The following is a 20,486-nucleotide window of genomic DNA, read 5'->3' as shown; positions in this document are numbered from 1 at the left end:
CCCAACATTGGCAATTTTGACCTATGTGGCGTTCTTGCATTTCTGACAGCAGCACACCCACCGCTGTCAGAATACCTGAACAGTGACTATAGCTGATTGATTGCAGTCACTGCTCGGCAAAAAAATTCCAGACCAGCAATTTGGACGAAGACATGATTGAAAAATTTAATTTTGTTGAATGGAGGAGTGCTGACTGGGCCACACACTGGTCACATTTTGGTCAGTGTATTGCCAGCTTTACTGTTAGTAGGTGTAAAATGTACCTAGGTTTCTTACACCTATCTTAAATATCTCTGAGTGTGTCAACACTGTCCCTCTGGGAAGATTCCTGGGGAATGCAGAGCAGGTAACTCTGTTGCGAGAGCATCTTCTCACAAGTTTCCAGCCAGAGCATCTTCTCACGAGGTTTAAGCCAATTGTTTGGCTATGGATAGAGTTTAACACATTTTTAAGGAGACTGGATCAAGTTTCTTTTGGCATCTCACAAGGATATATTTATTTCTGCAGGAGAAAGTAAAAAAAAACCTATGTGTACCAGGGACTCAGACCAATTAGTAGTCTCCGACCAAAGATGTGATCGAATTCCTCAGCCTGAACTGTTAACTGAGCCGTGTAACACTGACTGTGAATTGAGGTAAATGTGTAATAAAATATATTCAGGGCTGGATTTACATTACCCGAGTCTGTAAACACACATATACACTTTGCAAATGTAATTTGTTAAATGCAATGTATAGTGATATTTTATATATTTTATTTTTTAACAGTCAAGGATAAAAAGAAAACATTTAAAAATATTTGTTTCTAGTCATAGAAATATGGAACACTAAATATCATTTTTGTATTTTAATAATTCACATATGCATCCAGCAGGTGGCACTCTCATTTGCTTTTCACATGTTTACAGGCACTCCACAGCTCCTCCATTGGAAAAAAAGCCTTTGTTTACAAAGCACAATAGCTAAAGCTAAAATTTAGACATCCAAGTCAATAAGTCAGAACAGTGACTCTTCCCTTCTTTCCTCCAAAGGCCATCATAGTAGATTTCAAAGGGAGACAGATTTTCTGAAAGGAAATCGCTTCTGCTGTGCTTTTACTTTGGGAAGCTCATAGTGCTCAGTGAATGCAGTTTTAATGGTGGTTCACTGTATGCCCTTGTGACACCCTGTCACCAAGACAGGAAGTGAAGTCAATCTTCCTAATGTTATGGCAGCAAAAAAAGGAAACTGACAGAAGCTCCAACCCTTTACTGCTCTATACAAAACAAGGAATATTGTCTATAGTGAGGCTTTAACAGTTGACGGAAAATGCAGCTTTTAGTCTGCCCTGTCCCTAGGCTCGGGCCTTCTCTGCCTAATGGTTAATCCAGCCCTTGTTTTGTCATTGTGGATGTCCTTTATTGCTCATGAATCTTGGCTAACATTGGCTGCTTGTAGGTGGCAAGTGGCCAGGAAGAGCGAGTGCAGCGCCCAGTGTGGCCCCGGCCACCGCACACTTGATTTTTACTGCACCAAACACAACAAGTCTGATGGGAAGATAGATAAGGTGGACGACCAATTCTGTGGCAATCTACAGAAGCCCAACACCAAGGAGAAATGTTATGAGGACTGCAACACGGGCGGATGGAGCTACTCAACCTGGTCAGAAGTTAGTATTGGTTGGCTGAACACAAACTAACACCCTGGAATGCATTTCATATTGATGCTATTGTTAGTTTTTAGCTCCAATTTCTTTTTAGTAAAAGTCATTATTTTAGGAAGAAGACTACAGTTATATGACATACCATTTTATGTACAGTTTGAAGAATAATACCCAAAAGAAAATTAAAAATAGGAAACCAATACAAAACTGCTTAGGTGTTGCCCGTGCCTACCAATAATGGCTATAATGGTTTTCTTGTTTTTTTTTCAAAGTCTAAAGTAAGACAGAGTAGAAAGTTAACCACTAACTAAAAAGTAGCATACCCTGTAAAGAAAACAATGAATGCTTACCGCTCCTTTCACTTGTGTCAACGATCTTCACTCTTCAGAAGAGCTAAGCTTGTTAAATAATCTTTGCCTCCCCCCACCCAAGTTAAAAAAAGGAGGAGTTTTATTAAATAAGGCCCCTTTCAGATGCCCCTGTTCTGATCTGCAGGGGATCCATGCACAGATCCCCTGCTGACCGGAACGGATATCACTGGTGTGACATCCGTGCGCCTGTCCAGTTTTTTCCTCCATCTTGCGAGGAAAAAAACTGAAATTACCGGACCCATGTCAGTGTATGGGGAATCGGAGAATCGGAGATCAGAGAACGGACATGTCTACATACACATCAGATTACCTCCAAGCTGGAACAGTCAGGTCCGTTGAAACAGAACTCTGATCCGCTTGTTTTTCTAGACCTAGTCAGACCCAGTGTGGGGTTAACTGTATGTGAACGGCTACCCATAGACTTACATTTGGCTTCCGATCAGGTCAGCCTGAAAAACTGACAGGTGGACCCGATCGAAATGCCTGTGTGAAAAGGGCCTAAGGCAAATGTAAACATGCGTCTGCTTACATCTGGTTCCCCCTGGCTCCAGCCAGGTCCGGAAAAACGGATGGAGTCCCGTTTTGACGGACCTGACCGCCAGATCGGAGGTACCCTGATCTAAATGAACACATATCTGTTGACATCCAACTCCCCATAGACCACATGGGTCTGGTCATTTCAGTTTGTCCTCTATCACAAGATAGAGGACAAAACTGGATAGACACAGATGTCACAACGCTGACATCCATTCCGATCAGCGGGGGATCCCTGAATGGATCCCCTGTGGATCAGAACTGAAGGCACCCATCTGAAAAGGGCCTTAGACCTTGTTCACACCATCCTCAGTGCGTTCCAGGCCAATTGTGGCCAGAATGCACTGGATCACATTGCTGGATCTGTTGCTGCCGGCGCAGTTTGTTGCAGGGCGGGAGGGGTGCATTGAAGTGAATGGCACTGCAGCCACGCCCCCCGACCGCAATGCGATCGGCCAAGCAGGAACGCAAGGCACATCAATGTCTGCGATCCAGGCAGAAAAAATGCTCTATTTTTTCTGACCGGACCGCAGGCATTGATATCTGTATATCTCTCATATATGATGTATCTGTACCAATGTATGCTGTCCCTAACAAGCTCTTATCAACACATTCAGCTCAATTTTTTTTCATGTTCTACTAACTAGTATTTTTCCCAACATTATTTTTTTATAATATTTATGCAAAATTGTTTTGTTTTTGTTCATTTTGGGGAAAAAAAGAGCATAAAAACACACACACAAAATTTTAAAGCCTTCATTTATAAGATAAACTTTATCACAGTTTGAGCCCAAAGCATATTTTTAAGTCATGAAAAGCATAATAAATTGCAGTACAGTTGTACTTTATTGTTCTTGTAGTGTTTTCAAAGAGATGAAGCATGTGCACATGTGCATGCTATGCAGAAATCTTCTGATTCTTTTTTTTTTTTTACCCAAACATACATTTTAAATTTGGCTCCACCAAATGAATTGATAAATTATATATTTGCTGCATCTATAGTTATAAGATGTAAATCTTCCTCCCACAGTGCTCTAAGAGTTGCGGCACTGGTACAAGGAGGAGGAGAGCTGTGTGCGTGAATTCTTTCCGCGAAGTTCTGGATGATGGCAAATGCAACCACCACGAAAGGTTAACAGAGCAGCGCTGCAGTGATGTCCAGTGTCCCCAGTGGAAGACAGGTTATTGGTCTGATGTAAGTGGAATACATGATTACAGGGTAATGAAACGCAAAATGGCCTCAGAAGCTGTCCCTTCCAAACACAGTTTAAACTGTTACTATTATTCGTCATAATAAAGTATTAAGGTGGACCTTCACCCCCTTTCACTGAAAAACACATCAGCACTCGGCTCTGCATCCTGATATGAAATCATCTTACATTCATTAGTTAAAAAACATACAGAGGGGAAGTTATCAAAACTGGAGCACCCAAAATCTGGAGCAGCCATACATGGCGACCAATTAGCATCTCTCTTTCATTTTCAAATCTTAACTTTGATGAATTCCCCTCACAGTATTTTTCGTTTACTTACAATCATTGTTTTTCCACTTCCTGGTCCTCTTGGGCGTTAGTAATGTAATGTGCCCAAGCGATGCATTCTGGGAAGGTTACATCAGCAGAGCATTGCTGGGAAGCCTCATCTGTATCTTTACAAGATCTCAGGGAAAGGCTTTTTCTTCCCCTGCGATGATGTGCATGGTCACATGTGTCAGAGTTCCAGGAAGTAAAGGGAGTTATATTAATTTGCCCTTCGTAAAAAATGGCCACTGTGAGTAGAATGGTGAGGAAAAGAAAAATAAAGTAAGCAAAGAATAAAAAGTCGGCAATTATCTTGAAGTATCTGTTTGTAGATTCCCATTACTAAACATTTCTAAAGGTGTTTTTGTTGTCATTTCAAAGATATGGGTAAAGTTCCTCTTTCCTAGTTCCTCTTTAAAATGGACATACAGTATGTGCTAAAGGAACTCTGCTACTATTTCCAAAAAAACAAGAAAAATGCACTTTGTACAATGAAAACAATGAATACTTACGGTACCCGTTACATTGTTTGTGCCACTAATCTTCCCTCTTTGTAAAAGCTAAGCTTTCTGAAAAATCTTCATTGTCCAACACACTTTTGAATGTATGGTCCTCTGCTCTGCTGTGGTTCCTTTTGTTGGCTACCAAAGATTGTTCAGCTTGCTTAGCTATTAGAGCAAGAACGGAGGCATGAGCAAGGGGACTTGTAAGCGCTAATTCATTTCTATGTGGGGAATGCGACTGTGTTGTTTTAAGACTGAAACACATTGTTATTCATGAACATGGTGGGCAATCCAACAGGTCCCCTTTAATGCCAGCCCCTGCAGCTGCTTATACTATTCTATTCCTATTCTACCACTGTGTTTAACTACAAGAGTGAGAAGAAGCCATGACTTGGAGCTTACAAAGGGCTAAAGTCTCTCTCTCTCTGCCCTCATGTGAAAGGCCTGGGTGCCTGAGTTGTCAGTTGTCAAGCACCAGAGTCTTGTTGGAGGAAGGGAATCAAGTCACATTCCCCTTTCCTCCCATTCCAGCAAGTACTAGGTAGGTAATTTGTCTATTTTTTTGGCTTTTGGCTCTGTCTTAGCATGTAGCCCTCTTTTTCCAGCACTAACCATGCAATTAATGTTTTAGTTCAAAAAGTACTATTTTACTGCTGATAGTAAGTTAGTGACATTTCTGCTTCATGTTCTCCAATTATCTGCTTAGGTTCCTTCCAAGTTAACCATTTCCTTCCACAGTCCAGAAGCATTCTAGTAGGTTAATTGTCTTCCATTCAAATTGCCTGCATTATGTCCGTGTTTATGAGTGTGGTAGAAAAATTTGATTGTGCGCTTATTTGGGGACAGCGACTGAGAGATAGAAGCAGGTATGATATAGGAGACATTGTGCCTGTTGATAGTCCACCACTGCCTCCCAAGATGGTATATTCACTCATCCACAATCCCTCAACGCCTCCCAGCTGCAGGAGTCCACCATGGGTGAGCTTCAGTTTTAGATTGTTTCCTTACTTGCCCTAGGGAATTATGTGACTGTCCCTCCACACATGACAGTGTTTGGGCGTGAGGACTGGCCACTCAGATTTAAGCACTATCACATGGGGAAGGTCAAAGGCTTCTTCATACCCAGGTGTCACACTTCCTTAGCACAACAGAGTGAGTGTTTCAATTGAATAGGGTAGCAAAGGCGCATGGATCAGTATTTTGGGTTGGCGGGTGGGCTATCGGCAGACACTCTCACTTTGCCCTGAGTGGGTCAGTGGCTACATTTTTACTTACCTACACCTATTCCTATATCTGTAATGGAAAACTGTACTGCTTGAATGATAACTCAGGTCTTTCTAATTTCAGTGCACTGTGACATGTGGGAAGGGACAGAAACATCGGCAGGCTTGGTGTCAGTTTGGTGAAGCTCCAGTACATGACCGAGTCTGTGATCCAGAGACAAAGCCAATTTCACTTCAGACTTGCCAGCAGCAAGAATGTGCATCATGGCAAGTTGGACCATGGGGACAGGTACACTATTTTATGTTTTATTTATTGTTCATGTGGATTCATGGATATGTTATGTAAGTTTCCTGTGTCTTTAAACTCATCTCCTGCGTAAAACTCTGTGGCTTCCCAAATTAATTGTAATACAGCTCAGCCAGTTTTAGAAATCAGGCATCTTACCCAGGCAGCACAGCAAGGTCCTGCCCCTATATGTAGGATGCACTGCATTGGAGCAATACTGCTAGTCTACGACCAGACTCAGCCTGTGATTGGACAATGGAAGAGCATCAGTGCACTGATGAGGTTATCCCTCTGCGCTTTCCTCCTTGCATGTTAGGCTGACAGCTTTGTGCAAAGCAGCAGAGCGCTAAATTCTATTTTGTTACTCTTTATTATTTGTTCCAGCCACACTGTCAGCATAATATTATGTTAACATTTAAAGTGTTAGTCAAGCCAAACACTTCTTTTAGTTTTGGATAGTGAGGAAGGGTTAGTTATCTTGTGCTCCATTAGAAAAATTTCCCATCCCTTCCTGTCCTGTTCACAAACATTTATCCAGATAGGAAGTGGGAGAAAATCTGCAACAGCAATACATACAGAAATAACAATCTGACAGGGGCTTGCAGCCTTCCCCTACTCTACTAAAGATTTTTTTTATTTCTGTCTGTCTGTGTTGCAGTTAGAAAGTCCATCTAATTTCTTGTTTAATGTTGTCAACAGGACAAGAAGTGAGGATAAATTCTCCTAATAAAGGTCCGGATAGCATTAACAAACTGACGGGGGTTCTAACTCATCCCCATTCTATCCAAAACTAAGAAAAAAGGTTTAGGCCAGACTTACACTTTAATAAGAATTAACCCCTTCATGACTGAGGCCTTTTTTTCATTTGGGCCCGTAGGAGGGGCAACGGAGCCCGGGAAGCACGGTGGGGGTGTCCGGCGGGGGGGGCGGCCCCTTCTTCGGGACGCAGAAGCGATCTGGCGACAGGTAAGTCGCCAGGATCGCTTCTGTTGTAAAGCCGACAGTCGGCTCTACAAGTTTAAACAGAGTCCCGGCGGCAAAAGTCACCGGGAGTCTGTTTAAACAGCCCCGATGCTGGCGACGTATACTGTACGTCGTCAGTCACGAAGGGGTTAAAGTCACTTTTGTTTTTGCATATATCTAGTGCTAGCAGGCAGTAGACATATGCAAAAACATAAAAAAGTTACCAAATAGGTAATGTCTCCGCGGCTCGCTTCCGTCTGAAGATCTGAAGATTCTCGAGTGGCTGTGAAGGATCATGGGGCGGGCGCATGCGCAGTAGAGATCTTTGGCGGAGAGAAGAGGAGAGACACAGCGTAAGTCAATGCACGCATATCCTTTCCCAACTAATTCCTGAATGGGAGGGTCTGTGTTCATTATAATCAGCTGGTGGACTTTCTGTGTTCTAATGACAAAAGGTGCAGTGTCGGCATCCCTGTAGTAATAATTATCCCTAAGGGGGTATCTCACCAAAAATGAAATTCCCTATTTTTAGCGAGGGGTGCTTAAAATTTTACTTGTATCATAGTGCAGATGTCTGTCAAAATCAGTCAGCCAATCAGAGAAGCAGGAGGTGACATTTCTGGGAATGTTCCTTATATCAACTGTGTACAGAACATTACAGCAGCTGCAGTTTAAATTGGAAAGTTATTTCTTAATAACATTAAAGGAGAACTATGAGGCGAGTGATTTCCACTCATCCTCATAGTTAGAGCCGACCTGTGACAAAGAAGCTGTCACAGGTTGGCTCTATTTATCGGGAAGTGAGCAGAAACATGCAGTCGATCCGCTCACTTCCCGATCTTCTCCGTGCAGTGAGCAGTGACTGTCAGTTACCGCTCCCCCACAGGGATTCCCCCCTCCCCAGCGCTGAGTGGAGGAACGAACTGGGGAGGGGGCGGGCACAGCTGGCTCTGCCTCTAGATAGGCAGAGCCAGCTGTCACTCACGCAGCTCGGTGGATCCACGCAGTATTGTCGGGATCCGTCTCGGCTGCGTACTCACAGTATATCGTGGGCAATAACCCGTCCTAGTATATGTCCTCCCCTGACCCTAAAGAGAACTATGGGGAAAAACACTTACCCCCTAGTTCTCTTTTGAATTACAAAATGGTCGGTGCAGCAATTATATATGTCATATTCTTTTCTTACTATGTTTTCATTTGTATTTTATAAGTGGAGTTTGCCTTTAAGTACTGGTCCACCTCAATAAAAAGCTAAATACGCATAATCAAATATTGTGTAGTGTATATCGGTGGTCCAATACGTTAGTAAGGAACACACCATCTCACGATATGTTCTAGTCCGAATTACTGTGCGCTCTCTGTCCTTGTTACTTCAGCGGATTTATGATCTGGCTGGTGTCTCGGCAGTAATTCCTTGTATGAGGATTAATGATTTAAGAAGAAAAAAATCAAATTTACTTCTGAAATCCTCATACCATTGGAAATTCTTAACTTTTACTTGGGGAGTCAGCAAATGAAGCATGTTTAATCCCAGCCAGTAGTTTAGCAAGCTGACCTACATTTCAAATGGCATGATTCAAATACTTAAAGGAACACTGCATTTTATCCCCGTTCTTCTTAATCTCGCTCTTGCTTTTTCCAAAATCACTTTAGTGTATCATTCTGGTCATTTGCAGCCTCTTCTCCATTAGCCATGCTTGCCTTGTTAGAAATGTTCTATAGTGCATGGTTTCAGTCACTTCTGCAACTGCACACTGTGTAGAAGTTGGGGGGCAAACTATGCTATAGAAAATGGGGGGGCAAATAGCATACCACAGAGATTAAAAAAATAACTGCCTGCAGTTAATTCAAGCTGAACTGCAGACAAACAGCTAATATGCAGTTGAGGCTAGGTTTGGATCTGAGCAATACCCGTGACGTGTGTCCCAGGACCGTGCGGTCGTGTGCTTGTGCACGCAGCGGTTGCCGCGTGGCCCCATTGATAACACTGGGGTGACATCCGCGTGGCAATCGCTATAAAAAGATACAAGTACCTTTTTTTGCGACACACAACACTCGGCACAGGCGGAATCACAGCGGGAAACCGTGCGATCCACTAAGTGCGGCTGGGGTGCCAAAATAATTGGCACCGCCAGCGCGACCTCCCGGCAATCCAAGCAGTTTTGTACCGATTGTCCCGCGGTCACGGATCGCCCAGGTGTGAACCTAACCTGAAATACATGCAGGGGAGTTGTCTTACCTATGAAAGGATTTGTAGTCCTGTCCATCCAGTTCAAATATTTATACAGCTGTACCACACAGCACAGCCTTGCCTGGCAGGGCAATAGACCTGATTTTTTTTCTGCTACATTACATTACATTTACAGGTCTTGTCCCCAGCCCCAGCTTCTCTGCTTGTAAACGGACAGTGCATAAAAAAGTAGCAGAAGCAGCAGACTCTCTGTCACTCTGCTCCCTCCAATCAGCATGCCCCATGTTAGAACTGCAGCACAACCGATTGGATCCTTGTACTGCTGCTCCCACTTCCAGTCTGAGCTCTGCTGTACAGTGTATTGCAAGAGGCTGATACCAAGTCAAATTGACTACATTTATTAAATACAAAAGAACGCCGTGCAGTTAAATAATGTACCCTTGCACAGGGGCTACCTCCAGCACTGCAAGGGTTGGGTGCTCGTTTTGGTCTAGCTTCTAAAATAAAGGATACTGTCACTTTGCTTTTTTGCCTGATGAAGGGACCATGTTAGGTTCCGGAGTGTTGCTTTATGCTTGTGATAACGTGTATCTCAGTGACATGCGGTACCTCCTGCTCCGGGTGAGGCATTCCCTAGCCCCGCCCCCGCTGGACAAATCCCCGCCACTGTCTGACGAAGCCCCACCCCCAAGCTAGTGTGAAAGAGGAAGGGAGGAGAAGCACAGAAACCCAGCAATGACATCATTAGGTCTAGAATAAGGTGTGTAGTAAAAATTGAAAGGTTTTTCTCTAAATTGACATTCCATTAGCATAATGTTGATGGGGAAGGAGGAACCAGGGAGGGCAAAGTATAGGAAGATTAAACTTCAGGTTTAAAGACCATAAAAGTACCTATTTTCTTCATGATGTGTATATAAATAGATTTTTTTCCCCTGTTAGAAGCAATGTGCAGTCATCATGATAACGTGTCTTTCCTCTCATAGTGTACAGCAGCGTGTGGCACAGGTTATCAGATGAGAGCGGTGAAATGCGTTGTGGGGGCTTATGGGGCCGTGGTGGACGACAGCGAATGCAATGCAGCCACTCGACATACTGACACCCAGGTGAGAGCCGTACACTGACACATCCGACGCTTCGTCCTACTCAAACTAACCTGTGTATTAAAAAGCAAGAGTGTAAGGGAGCCAATAGACATTAGAAGACCATCACCCAATCCTGTATTTTTTGGCTGCCTCGTGCAATCACATGGGGGTTCATTTATAAGTTCTGCCCAGCTAAATACCAGACCTATACTCATCAGTGCCATCTAGGGGCGCTAGTGCTGTGCGAACAGCGTTTGAAATAACCCCCCTAGTGTCCAGAGTGCAGCAAACAACAGCCCTGAATGAGTATAAGAAAACATTGTCTCCCTCTATTGTTCTCCCTGGCTGAACATGGTTGATATCCCATTGTAGAAATTTCCCCTCACTTTCTGTCAAGGAGACACAACAGGAAATGAGTAAAAATATCTTCAGGCTGGGGGGAAATGCCCTCTTAGGTAACCATCACCTGAGCAAGTGTGCCTATTGGTACATCTCAAATTAGTAGAAAGTCCCCAGACTAGGCATTGCACACACTGCAGTTTGATCCAGTAGTAAACTTCACTCATCAGCAGAAGACATTTGCATACCCACTTGAAAGTCATTTATAAGCTTAAAGTCAAACGCCATAAAAAAAATTATAATTTACACACCATACTGGGTGTGTAAATTATCATGAAAAAGATGGGTGTGGAGGGCGGCTGCAAAGTATAATAATCTTACCTTGCAGCATGCAGGCTCCTACACATAACACTTCCAGGCACTGCGGTGTGTGAGGGACAGTAAAGTGCTCCAGTTGCATCTCTGCTCATCCTCACTATTTGCCCATTGACTAAACGCCTTGTATTTTCGTCAAAGAATATTTTGTGATTGGAGGAGGAGAGATGAGGTCACATCCCCGCCCCTTCCTCCAGTCACAGAACACCTTGTGTTCTTTGAGAAAATTAAAAGCATTCTGTGAATGGGCAAATAGCGAGGAGGGGCGGGCATGTGACCAGAGCACTTCAATGCCAGAGTCGCCTTTCTCACCCCCGCACTGCCCAGAAGCCGAGAGTCACGATACAAGATGGTGTGTTGCAAGGTGAGATTTTCAGACTTTGCAGCCACCCTCCATACATAGCACTCAGCTTCTACATGATAATAACACACACCTAGAGTTTGGCTTTAAAGTGACACTAAATTCAGGAGTTACATTTTAAAAATGCATTTAAGTGCCTTAGCTATTAACGAAAAATGTATCTTATTTGTGTATCACTCGGCTGTAGATCCTCAAATCACCTCTGAATTGGTGCTGACACTGTCCTTCCTTCTGGAGGGTGGTTACTTTTGTTCCCCATGGTCCCTGTGAGTCTCATGAGATGGACTACAATCTCAATACAAATTAATAAACTAAACATGAGATTGTAGTCCATCACGGGAGCGAGCTTGGAGCGGTGACTACTTTACAACACACAGGGATCATGGGGAACAAAAGTAGCCACCCTCCAGAAGGAAGGACAGTGTCAGCACCAATTCAGAGATGATTTGAGGATCTACAGCCGAGGGATACACAAATAAGATACATTTGTATTAATAGTTAAGGTACTTGAATGTATTTTTAAGATTTAATTCCTGAGTTTGGTGTCACTTTACGTTATGCAATGTGAATGGGAACATGTAACAAATAGAAAATAGGTGTTATCCCAATTTGGCCGCAAAAGTGGAAAAAAGTGGATTCCTTGACTCTAATCCCATCAGGAGTTACATGCCTGATAAATCAATATTCTGGCTTGGTAGAAACTGGAGATGTTCTGTGATACTGGGACGTGTAGCTGCATCCCTAAACCTGGCCCCGTATTATATACCAAATGCCTGCCAATGACATCAGCAAATCCCCCTCTAACATTGCTTTTCTTAGCAACAAGTTCAAAAAGCCATTAATTATGGAAAGGAAACCGCCTAACACACCAACCTGACTTTGACAGGACTGTGAAACAACTGCATGCCCGGGCATTCCTGAAACCAAGCCGATTGTCCACAGCAAGACACAGTGGAGATTTGGATCCTGGACACCTGTAAGTATACTCTGCTCATATGACTGATTCCTGCATCGCACCTTGCTCCTGCTCTGAAATGCGTCAGTTCCTCTTTGTTTACGGATGAGTGATGCCTACGTTTTATCACATAAACAAAATGAGCTTATTTTCCGATTCCCTGCTCAGTTTCACCAGAGCGCTGCCCCGGGGTCATGTGATGGCTCTGTAAATCTTGCTGGATGGATTTGACCTTATGAAAGGAAAATTCTAGGTTAATTGCCATACCAGCCCCCCACCCTCCACCTTCTTCTCAAGCTAGCTGGTTGATTTGTATTTATTTGATTCTCCATGGAAGAGAACTCCGAGCAACACCAAATGTGGTACTAAATTACCCGGGTGAATAATTATATTTTTACTGCTTTCTGAATTTTTCAAATATTGCAAAACGGTTAGCTACACAGAACCAATCTGTCTAAAGCTGGCTATACATCGGTAGGATTTTGTTAGACATGTAATCCTGCAAAACATGTGTTTTGTTTTCTGATCGATTCAGATTTTAATTTTTTCCGGATTTCGAATCCGAAATTCAATTCAGTTCGTTATTCGGATTTTGGATCCATCCGAAGTTTAGTTTCGAAGCGATTCCAATTTTTATTTCCGGAACAAAGTCACATAACCTTGCCTGTAATGCAACCCCCAACAGCCAAAACAAATCTGATTGGCCAGAGACAGAGGTGTCCCGAGGCGGGTGACACCCGGTCCGGGTACTGGGTGACATCCCTCAGTGACGTAATCGTGTACGCGCGTGATGACGTCACGCACTGTACCGCTGTTACCGCTGTACCGCTGTACCGCCGTTACCTGCCGTGGATGCCGCAGAGAGAGGAGGGGACGTCACCCGGTTGGATAAGGTATGCCGCCGGGTCCCCTCCTCTCTCTCGAGCAACTGTCGTGCTCCCTGTCCTTGACCGAGTGCCCGACTTTTCAGAGGGGTTGACAATGGTGTCACCCGGGTGCGGACCGCACACCCCGCACACCGCTTGTGACATCACTTGCCAGAGAAGAGCCAAATGTCTGATTCTATTTTGTTTCCAATTAAATTTGGATGGATCCGAATTTCATTAAACGTTCGATGCATCGTAACTAAACAAAATTTACATGTCTAGTTTTCGTATGAACGGTCATATCAAAAATTCTAGTGATGAGCTTAGGCTTGGTGCGAATGTAGTTTGCATGAGTTCATCCAAGCTCGCGAAAACTGTGACCAGCACACCCCCTCCTGGCCCAGTCAGTTGCAGAAGCGGTGGCAGGGGCATTCCCCGCCCCTCTGTGATGTGTAGCTGTGGGACGTCAACTGATCAGGTCTGGGGGGGGGGCGCCAGTTACAGTTTTGCGTGAGCTCGTGCAAACACAGGCACACTAGGTTTACACCAAGCCCCCATACATCACTAGTCAGAACATTCGATAATGCCATTTGAAATTTCGTTTGGTTTTTACATTTGATTTTGGAATAAATAGAGTTTCCTAAATGAAAACCACATTCACTGTTAGATACTCGTTCGGCTGAAAAAAAATGTTCATCCTGCTCCTTCGATTTCATCACTGGGGTCAGATCCAATCATTGATTTGATTCCATTAACTATTAAAAAAACGAACAAACATTCAGAAAAACATTTTTTTTACAAAATTCTACTGGTGTATGGCCAGCTTTAGGCATCTTCTTGGACTGTATATTATTTGTGGTCAAAGCCCCACTGATACGTACCCAGGAATCGAGATGATGGACCTGCCTACAATGACCTGAGGTGTGCTGTGGTCACTATGGTCAGTATGCAAAATAAGGGGGCATACTCAAGAGTAAAAGGTAGCTGAAAAAGAGGGTGAGGCGGGTGGGATGACGCCCACAAGCCGACAGGTGAGAGTGGGAGATGGAGCAGTTTAAATGTGTGGGGCTCCTCCCACAAATCCGGCTAATTCATTAGCCTACTACATATACCAGCTAGCAACTGCACACAATGTAATTTGACATTACATGATAGAATCATTTCCCATGATTCCTTACAGTGTATGTCAGGGCCATATAAGAAAAAACATATTCAGTGCATCTCTGTAATACATGTACATTTCCCCGTGTTTTGTCTCTTTAAAAATGCTGCAAGTACAGAAAAATAATCGTCGATCTTGTCAGGAATCCAGTGAGCTCCTAACTTCCTGTTTGAGCTGACAACACTGCCACTGCTGCACTGAAATCCCAAGCAGTGTTGTAAGCCCTGCCTGAGTTCTCTCCTGCTGGTGTTCAGAACAACTCCCCCTACCCTCATCTCCATAACATAAGGAGGGAGGTGTTCTGTATTCCAACAGGCAGAGATTAGAGCATTGCTTGGGATATCAATGCAGCAAAGGCAGGGTTGTCATCTCAAACAATCAGTTAGTAGCTCATTGGATTTCTTCCAGGATCAACAGGTATTTTTCTGTACTCAAAACATTTTTGAAGAGACAAAACACAGGAAATGTACATGTATTGCAGAGATGTACTGAATAGGTTTTTTTTTTCTGCCCAGACGTGCATTTTAGACCAGATTCATGTTTTCTCATTACAAATCTTTTCCATGTTCCCAGTGCTCAGCAACTTGTGGAAAGGGGACTAGAATGAGGTATGTCAGTTGCCGTGATGATCAAGGATCAGTAGCAGATGAATCAGCCTGTTCTCACCTCCGGAAGCCATCCGCCACTGAAGTATGTACGGTGACCTCCTGCGGACAATGGAAAGCAATGGAGTGGAGTTCTGTAAGTCTACATCTTCAAATGATAAAAGCATATTACTAAAATGAAAGCATAAAACAAACCTGTCATGAGGCAAATACATAGTCTGGCGTTACTGACCTCCATCTTAAAATGCTAGTTTCCTGTTGGTCCTGGAAGCCCTTCAATTTAATTGTAAAGAAACACATGCCATTTTATTACCTGATGTAATTATGTTAATTTTTTTCCTAATTCCAGTGCTCTGTGACCTGTGGACAGGGGAAGGCAATGCGCCAAGTTGTCTGCGTGGATTTCCTTGGTCAAACGGTTGACCAAAATGAATGTGACCCTGAGGACTTCCCATCAGCTGAACAGGAGTGCTCCATGTCCCCTTGTCACTATGTCAACCATGACTATGGAAGACCCATTCATCATCTCCCAAATGTGGATCAAAGAATACGATCTAACCCAACCCTGGCCATTCTGAACAGGAACAGCGTCCGTTCTCTAGGACACCAGTGGAGAATTGGTCCATGGGGAGCGGTACGTTTTAATTCTTCATTATGTACACCATTTGACCAAATGACTGTGGATACCTGACCATCACAACCACTATATATGGACACCCCTCCCAATTACTGAGTTCTGGTGTTTCCATTGAAAAATACTGTTAATGCTTCATCATATAAAGACAGACATCTAGACATACAATAGGCAATTATACACTTCCAACTGCCTAACAACAGTTTGGGGAAGGCCCGTTTTTTGTTCCATTATGACTGTGCCCCTGTACACAAAGCCAGGTCCATAAAGACATACATTGATGGGTTTGGTGTGGAGGAAATTGAGTGGCCTGCTCAGAGACCTCAACCCTACTGAACACCTTTGGGAAGAATTTCAGTAGTGATGGTGAGTAAGTTCTTCTCATTCAACATCTGTACCTGGGTTTACAACATGTTTTTTGGCTGAATGGGCACAAAGTTCCAAAGACACACTCTAAAAGTTTATGGAAATCCTTTCCCAAGGAGTGGAGGCTGTTATAGCTGCAAAGGTGGGGGGCAACTTTATATTAATACCCATGGTTTTGGAATGGGATGTCCAACATCCTCATATAGATGTAATAGTGAAGTGTCCACAAAATATTGGCCATCTAATGTATCAGAAGACACCAGTGAAGGAATAAACTGTATTCCCGTCAGGATTACCTTGCTGTAGTGTATTAGTTGTAGCTGAAGGAGTTTCAGTTGTCTTGCCATGTAAATGTTCCTGTACTGATAAAGCAGAAGGAAAACAATGCATTCTTTGGTTACTTTAGCCGGAAAGACAATGATGTTAATTGAGTGCTTCCTTTAGTGTTCTAGCACGTGTGCTGGGGGCTTTCAGCGCCGCGTGGTGGTGTGCCAAGATGAAAATGGGTATCCAGCGGGTAACTGTGAAGAAAGAAGCAAGCCAGCCGAACAACGGCCGTGTGAATCAGGACCTTGCCCACAATGGGCATTTGGCAACTGGGGGGAGGTAAGCTGCATTTTCAATCTCTATTTATCAGCGTCAGTACTAATAGTAGTAACTAACATCAATAACAACTGTATTCATAGTAACTAACAGTAGTGACAATACTAACAGTCCCTTTATGGACCAGAGCATGTTTCACAATTCAGCAATGGGCAACTGTGAAGAAGCAAGCAAACCAGCCGCACACCCATATGAATCAGGACCTTGGCCGCAATGGGCTATTGGCAACTGGGGGTAGGTAAGCTGCATTTGCCAACTCTCTTATATGTAAACCTAAGAACAAAAATGATATTAAAGCTTACCAGTCCTTAGATAGTGAGGCTGCTTTAGTTTTCATTTTTAAAGCAGAACTCCGGTTAAAGATTTGTTTAGCCCTTGCAGTGCGGCTATCCCCACACTGCCAGGGTTAAGTGCTCGTTTTTTGCCTAGGGTAAAAAAAAAGTTATGGTTACCCGAACCTCAGAGTAGGCTTGCTCTTAGGCCCCGTTCACACCAGGGTGATCAGCTTCTCTCTTCAGTTTGCTCAGGTAAGATTTGAAAATGAGAGAGAGATGCTGATTGACTGCAGTGCAAATCTGCTCCAGATATTGTCTGCTCCAGTTTTGATAGATCCCCCAGCAGTCTCTTGAAAGCCACAACCCCCTCCCCCCCCTATGCACTTATACTCACCTTCGCTCTGCTACTTCTTTGCTCCCTTGGGAACTCCTCACAAAATGCTTGATGCTTCTGGATACAGGAGAGCATGGGACCTCCCCCGTGTTGGAAATACAACAGCATATTACTGACATTCTGATGCTAAATGTCATTTCAGCTGTAGATGGCACTGTAGTGCAATGTTACTCTCTATATGCATGCTTATCTATGATACACAGGAAGGTTTGCTACCTATTTGTTTCCTGCACAATGCTGTATTCAAATGTAATGTTCTTCTAAGCAAGTAAAACTTAATTCAGCATTCCTCAATATCTCAGTGCTTCATCTAAACACTCTGATGCCAATCCTGAACATTGACAAAATGAGTAGTAGTATGCAGGGACGTCCCTATAATAAGGCAGCCTGAGATGTTTACCCCAGGCGGCATCTTTTTGGGTCACATGGGGAGGCGGCAGGTGTGCCTGCTGACAGAACATTCTAGGTTGATAAGAGATCTTAGCAACTGCAGCTCTCTCTCCTTGTGCAGGTTGACTGGTCTTGTATCCGCCCCCTCCTGTGATAAAGAAGGCTCACTGTTGCTCTCTCTCTTTGTGCAGGGTGACTGGTCTTGTATCCGCCCTCTCCTGTAAAAAAAGACCGGTCACTGCTGCTCTCTCTCTCCTTGTGCAGGGTGACTGGTCTTGTCACCGCCCACTCCCGTAGTTTTCTGCAGGCAGCCTGAGGTAGGTGGAGCCTGCTGGGCCCAACCCACAGCTCCGCTCCCTGCACAGATTATGTACAGCACAGAGATGATGTCACTGCTACTTTTACAAGGCAATAACCTATGTGTTCGGAATCTCGCGGGCCCCGCATGTTGCCCTGCTTAGTACGTGATATACACCGAGGCCATGTTGACCTCCCTACCCCACACAACCTGAGGTGTGCCATGATTTTATGGTCAGTACGCCAAATAAGGGGGCGTACTCTAGTAAGCTTTGAGTAATACTAGTAATAATAATGGGGATGGGAGGGAGGGTACGCCGGAGGTCAGCAGCAGAGGCGTCCACCTTCCTCTCCGTGTTTAAGGGCCCTGGAGGCTCCGACTCCTCCCACAAACTTGGCTAATGTTATTAGCCTCAAACTTGCAAAGGCATTTGCTGCATGCAAAGCGGATTTCTATCCATCGTGGCCGTTGACGAATATATCTAAATAGATGAATATTTTTTTTTGTGCCAGAAGTTCAGCTTTAAACTTCACACCGCTTATTCCTCCTGCACCTGCTTTGTTTTACAGTGTTCCAAAAAATGTGGAGCCGGCACAAGGACAAGACTGGTGGTGTGTCAGAGACCCAACGGGGAAAGATTTAATGACCTCAGCTGTGAAGTGCTGGATAAACCTCCAGACCGGGAGCAGTGTAACACTCACAGCTGTCCTCCGGATTCTGCGTGGAATACGGGTCCTTGGAGCTCGGTATGACCATAGATATATTTCTGTAAAGTACTGACAGGTGGAATTGTGCCCATCGCTCATTTTTTTATAGGACCAAGGTCTACAATAATATAGGTACAATGTTGTTTTTATTTGAACGCAGCACTTAGTGGTGCTTTAGACATGATTGTCAGTTTTGATACAAATTGCTTTTTTTGTCCGGCGTAAAGCTTATTTCAGTGTTGCATCGGTATGTTTTTCCTTTGAAAAGAACGAGCTGAATTGAGCAATGCATCTGACTGCATGTGTGATACACAGGCTGATAGCCATAATGATATACCAGGGGTGGGCAACCTCGGCACTCCAGCTGTGGTGAAACTACAAATCTCATCATGCCTTTGCCTCTGGGAGTCATGCCTGTGGCTGTTAGTCTTGCAATGCCTCGTGGGACTTGTAGTTCCACAACAGCTGGAGGGCCGAGGCTGCCTACCCCTTATATATACTGTTGGTTTCCATTATATCTTAGGACTAAATATATGGCTAGTATCAAAGAGCTTCCAATGAAGTGTACTGTCTGTGCTGGCCCTTAACAACCAGTTAGATTTAAAATGTTCATACATATATATATATATATATATAGGCATAACTACAGATCATGGGGCCCCATAGCAAAATTGTAACAGGGCCCCATGGCAAACTCTTCTTGATTGGAAATGTCATTAGGGGTATAGGGTCAACAGCAACTTCAGCAATCCGTCATGGGGCCCCCTTCCACCCCCAGGCCCCATAGCAGCCGCATGGGCTGCCATGGTTGTTGTTATGCCCCTGTGTACATATATATATACATACAGTATATACAATTGGCATCTGTATTATTGGAGGCAACATTAGTTCCTGCGTTCCGGTCCAGTGCGATTTGCAAAAAATAGTGCTTGCAGCATTTTGTGCCACGCGTTTGGGTGCCGGTGATCGTACTGCGGGCGGGGCGGCGTGGCTGCGATGTCATTGCTTTCAATACACCGCCACACCCCCTCCCTCCCCAAAATAAAGTGACCTGGCCGGGGGTGCATTCCAGAGGGCGAACGCACTGGAACACACTGGTGTGATGGTGCCCTCAAAGCAATTTAATCTGATGGTTCTTCCTGCAGCTTTTGCCAAAAACTTAAAGTTAGTTGTTACATACAGCGAACATTTCAGCTTTAATTTGTAAACATGCATCTAAACAGCACACAAGTGTCATATAAAAAAGATAGATAAAGTATTTAGCTTCAGCACTGCCTGTATGTCCTCAGTATATTCTGAGCCACTCACCCAAAACTAGCATACAGATCCCCAGTCCCAACTTCATTCTGACTTTCCCGATCCACAACAGTGACCTAGAATATTAAACCCATTGGATCAGCATGACAGCCAGGCAACAGGCACTTTCCAGAGGAAGCAAATGTAGGGCCTGTGCTGATGGGCTTTTGTAGACACTTCATTATACATTCACAAGTGCATCCGACCTCTTCCTGACATTTGACTTGTTTCAAGCTGCTTTTGTGATCTCATTGACTTGCATGGGGAGAGAAGCAGTTTTGATGCAAAAAATAGGCTGATGACACAGGCCCTCGGCCTTCTTATTTTCTTAGTACAGCTTTCCTTTATTATATTTTATTATGACATCTTATGCAATAATACTGCGACACTATTCCCCGTGATCACGTTCACCTACCTAATGGGTATATTGAAGTGTTAATTTATTTGGTTGCTCTTTAAATAATGCTTGCTTTATCTACCAGAGAAAAGAGAGTTGGTTGTAGCATGTGATACTCATACAGGCTGTTCTAAATACAATAGGGGGGG

At 43.9% G+C, this 20,486-nt stretch overlaps 1 protein-coding gene across 1 annotated transcript in view; it reads left to right on the top strand.

Annotated features, from left to right (window-relative positions):
* ADAMTS9 (ADAM metallopeptidase with thrombospondin type 1 motif 9) overlaps window positions 1-20,486 on the top strand; it is a 202,755-nt gene that overhangs the window by 101,761 nt on the left and 80,508 nt on the right. Inside the window, exons 22-29 of the mRNA XM_018554557.1 lie at window positions 3,577-3,741; window positions 5,917-6,081; window positions 10,216-10,335; window positions 12,276-12,365; window positions 14,946-15,113; window positions 15,327-15,611; window positions 16,422-16,583; window positions 18,507-18,683. Coding sequence (XP_018410059.1) covers window positions 3,577-3,741; window positions 5,917-6,081; window positions 10,216-10,335; window positions 12,276-12,365; window positions 14,946-15,113; window positions 15,327-15,611; window positions 16,422-16,583; window positions 18,507-18,683 — 1,332 coding nt within the window. The remainder of the gene's footprint in view (window positions 1-3,576; window positions 3,742-5,916; window positions 6,082-10,215; window positions 10,336-12,275; window positions 12,366-14,945; window positions 15,114-15,326; window positions 15,612-16,421; window positions 16,584-18,506; window positions 18,684-20,486) is intronic.

This window comes from Nanorana parkeri, unplaced genomic scaffold, assembly GCF_000935625.1.
Source record: "Nanorana parkeri isolate BGI_ZX_2015 unplaced genomic scaffold, ASM93562v1 scaffold9, whole genome shotgun sequence".
NCBI lineage: Eukaryota > Metazoa > Chordata > Amphibia > Anura > Dicroglossidae > Nanorana > Nanorana parkeri.
This window is presented reverse-complemented; position numbering and strand designations above follow the sequence as displayed.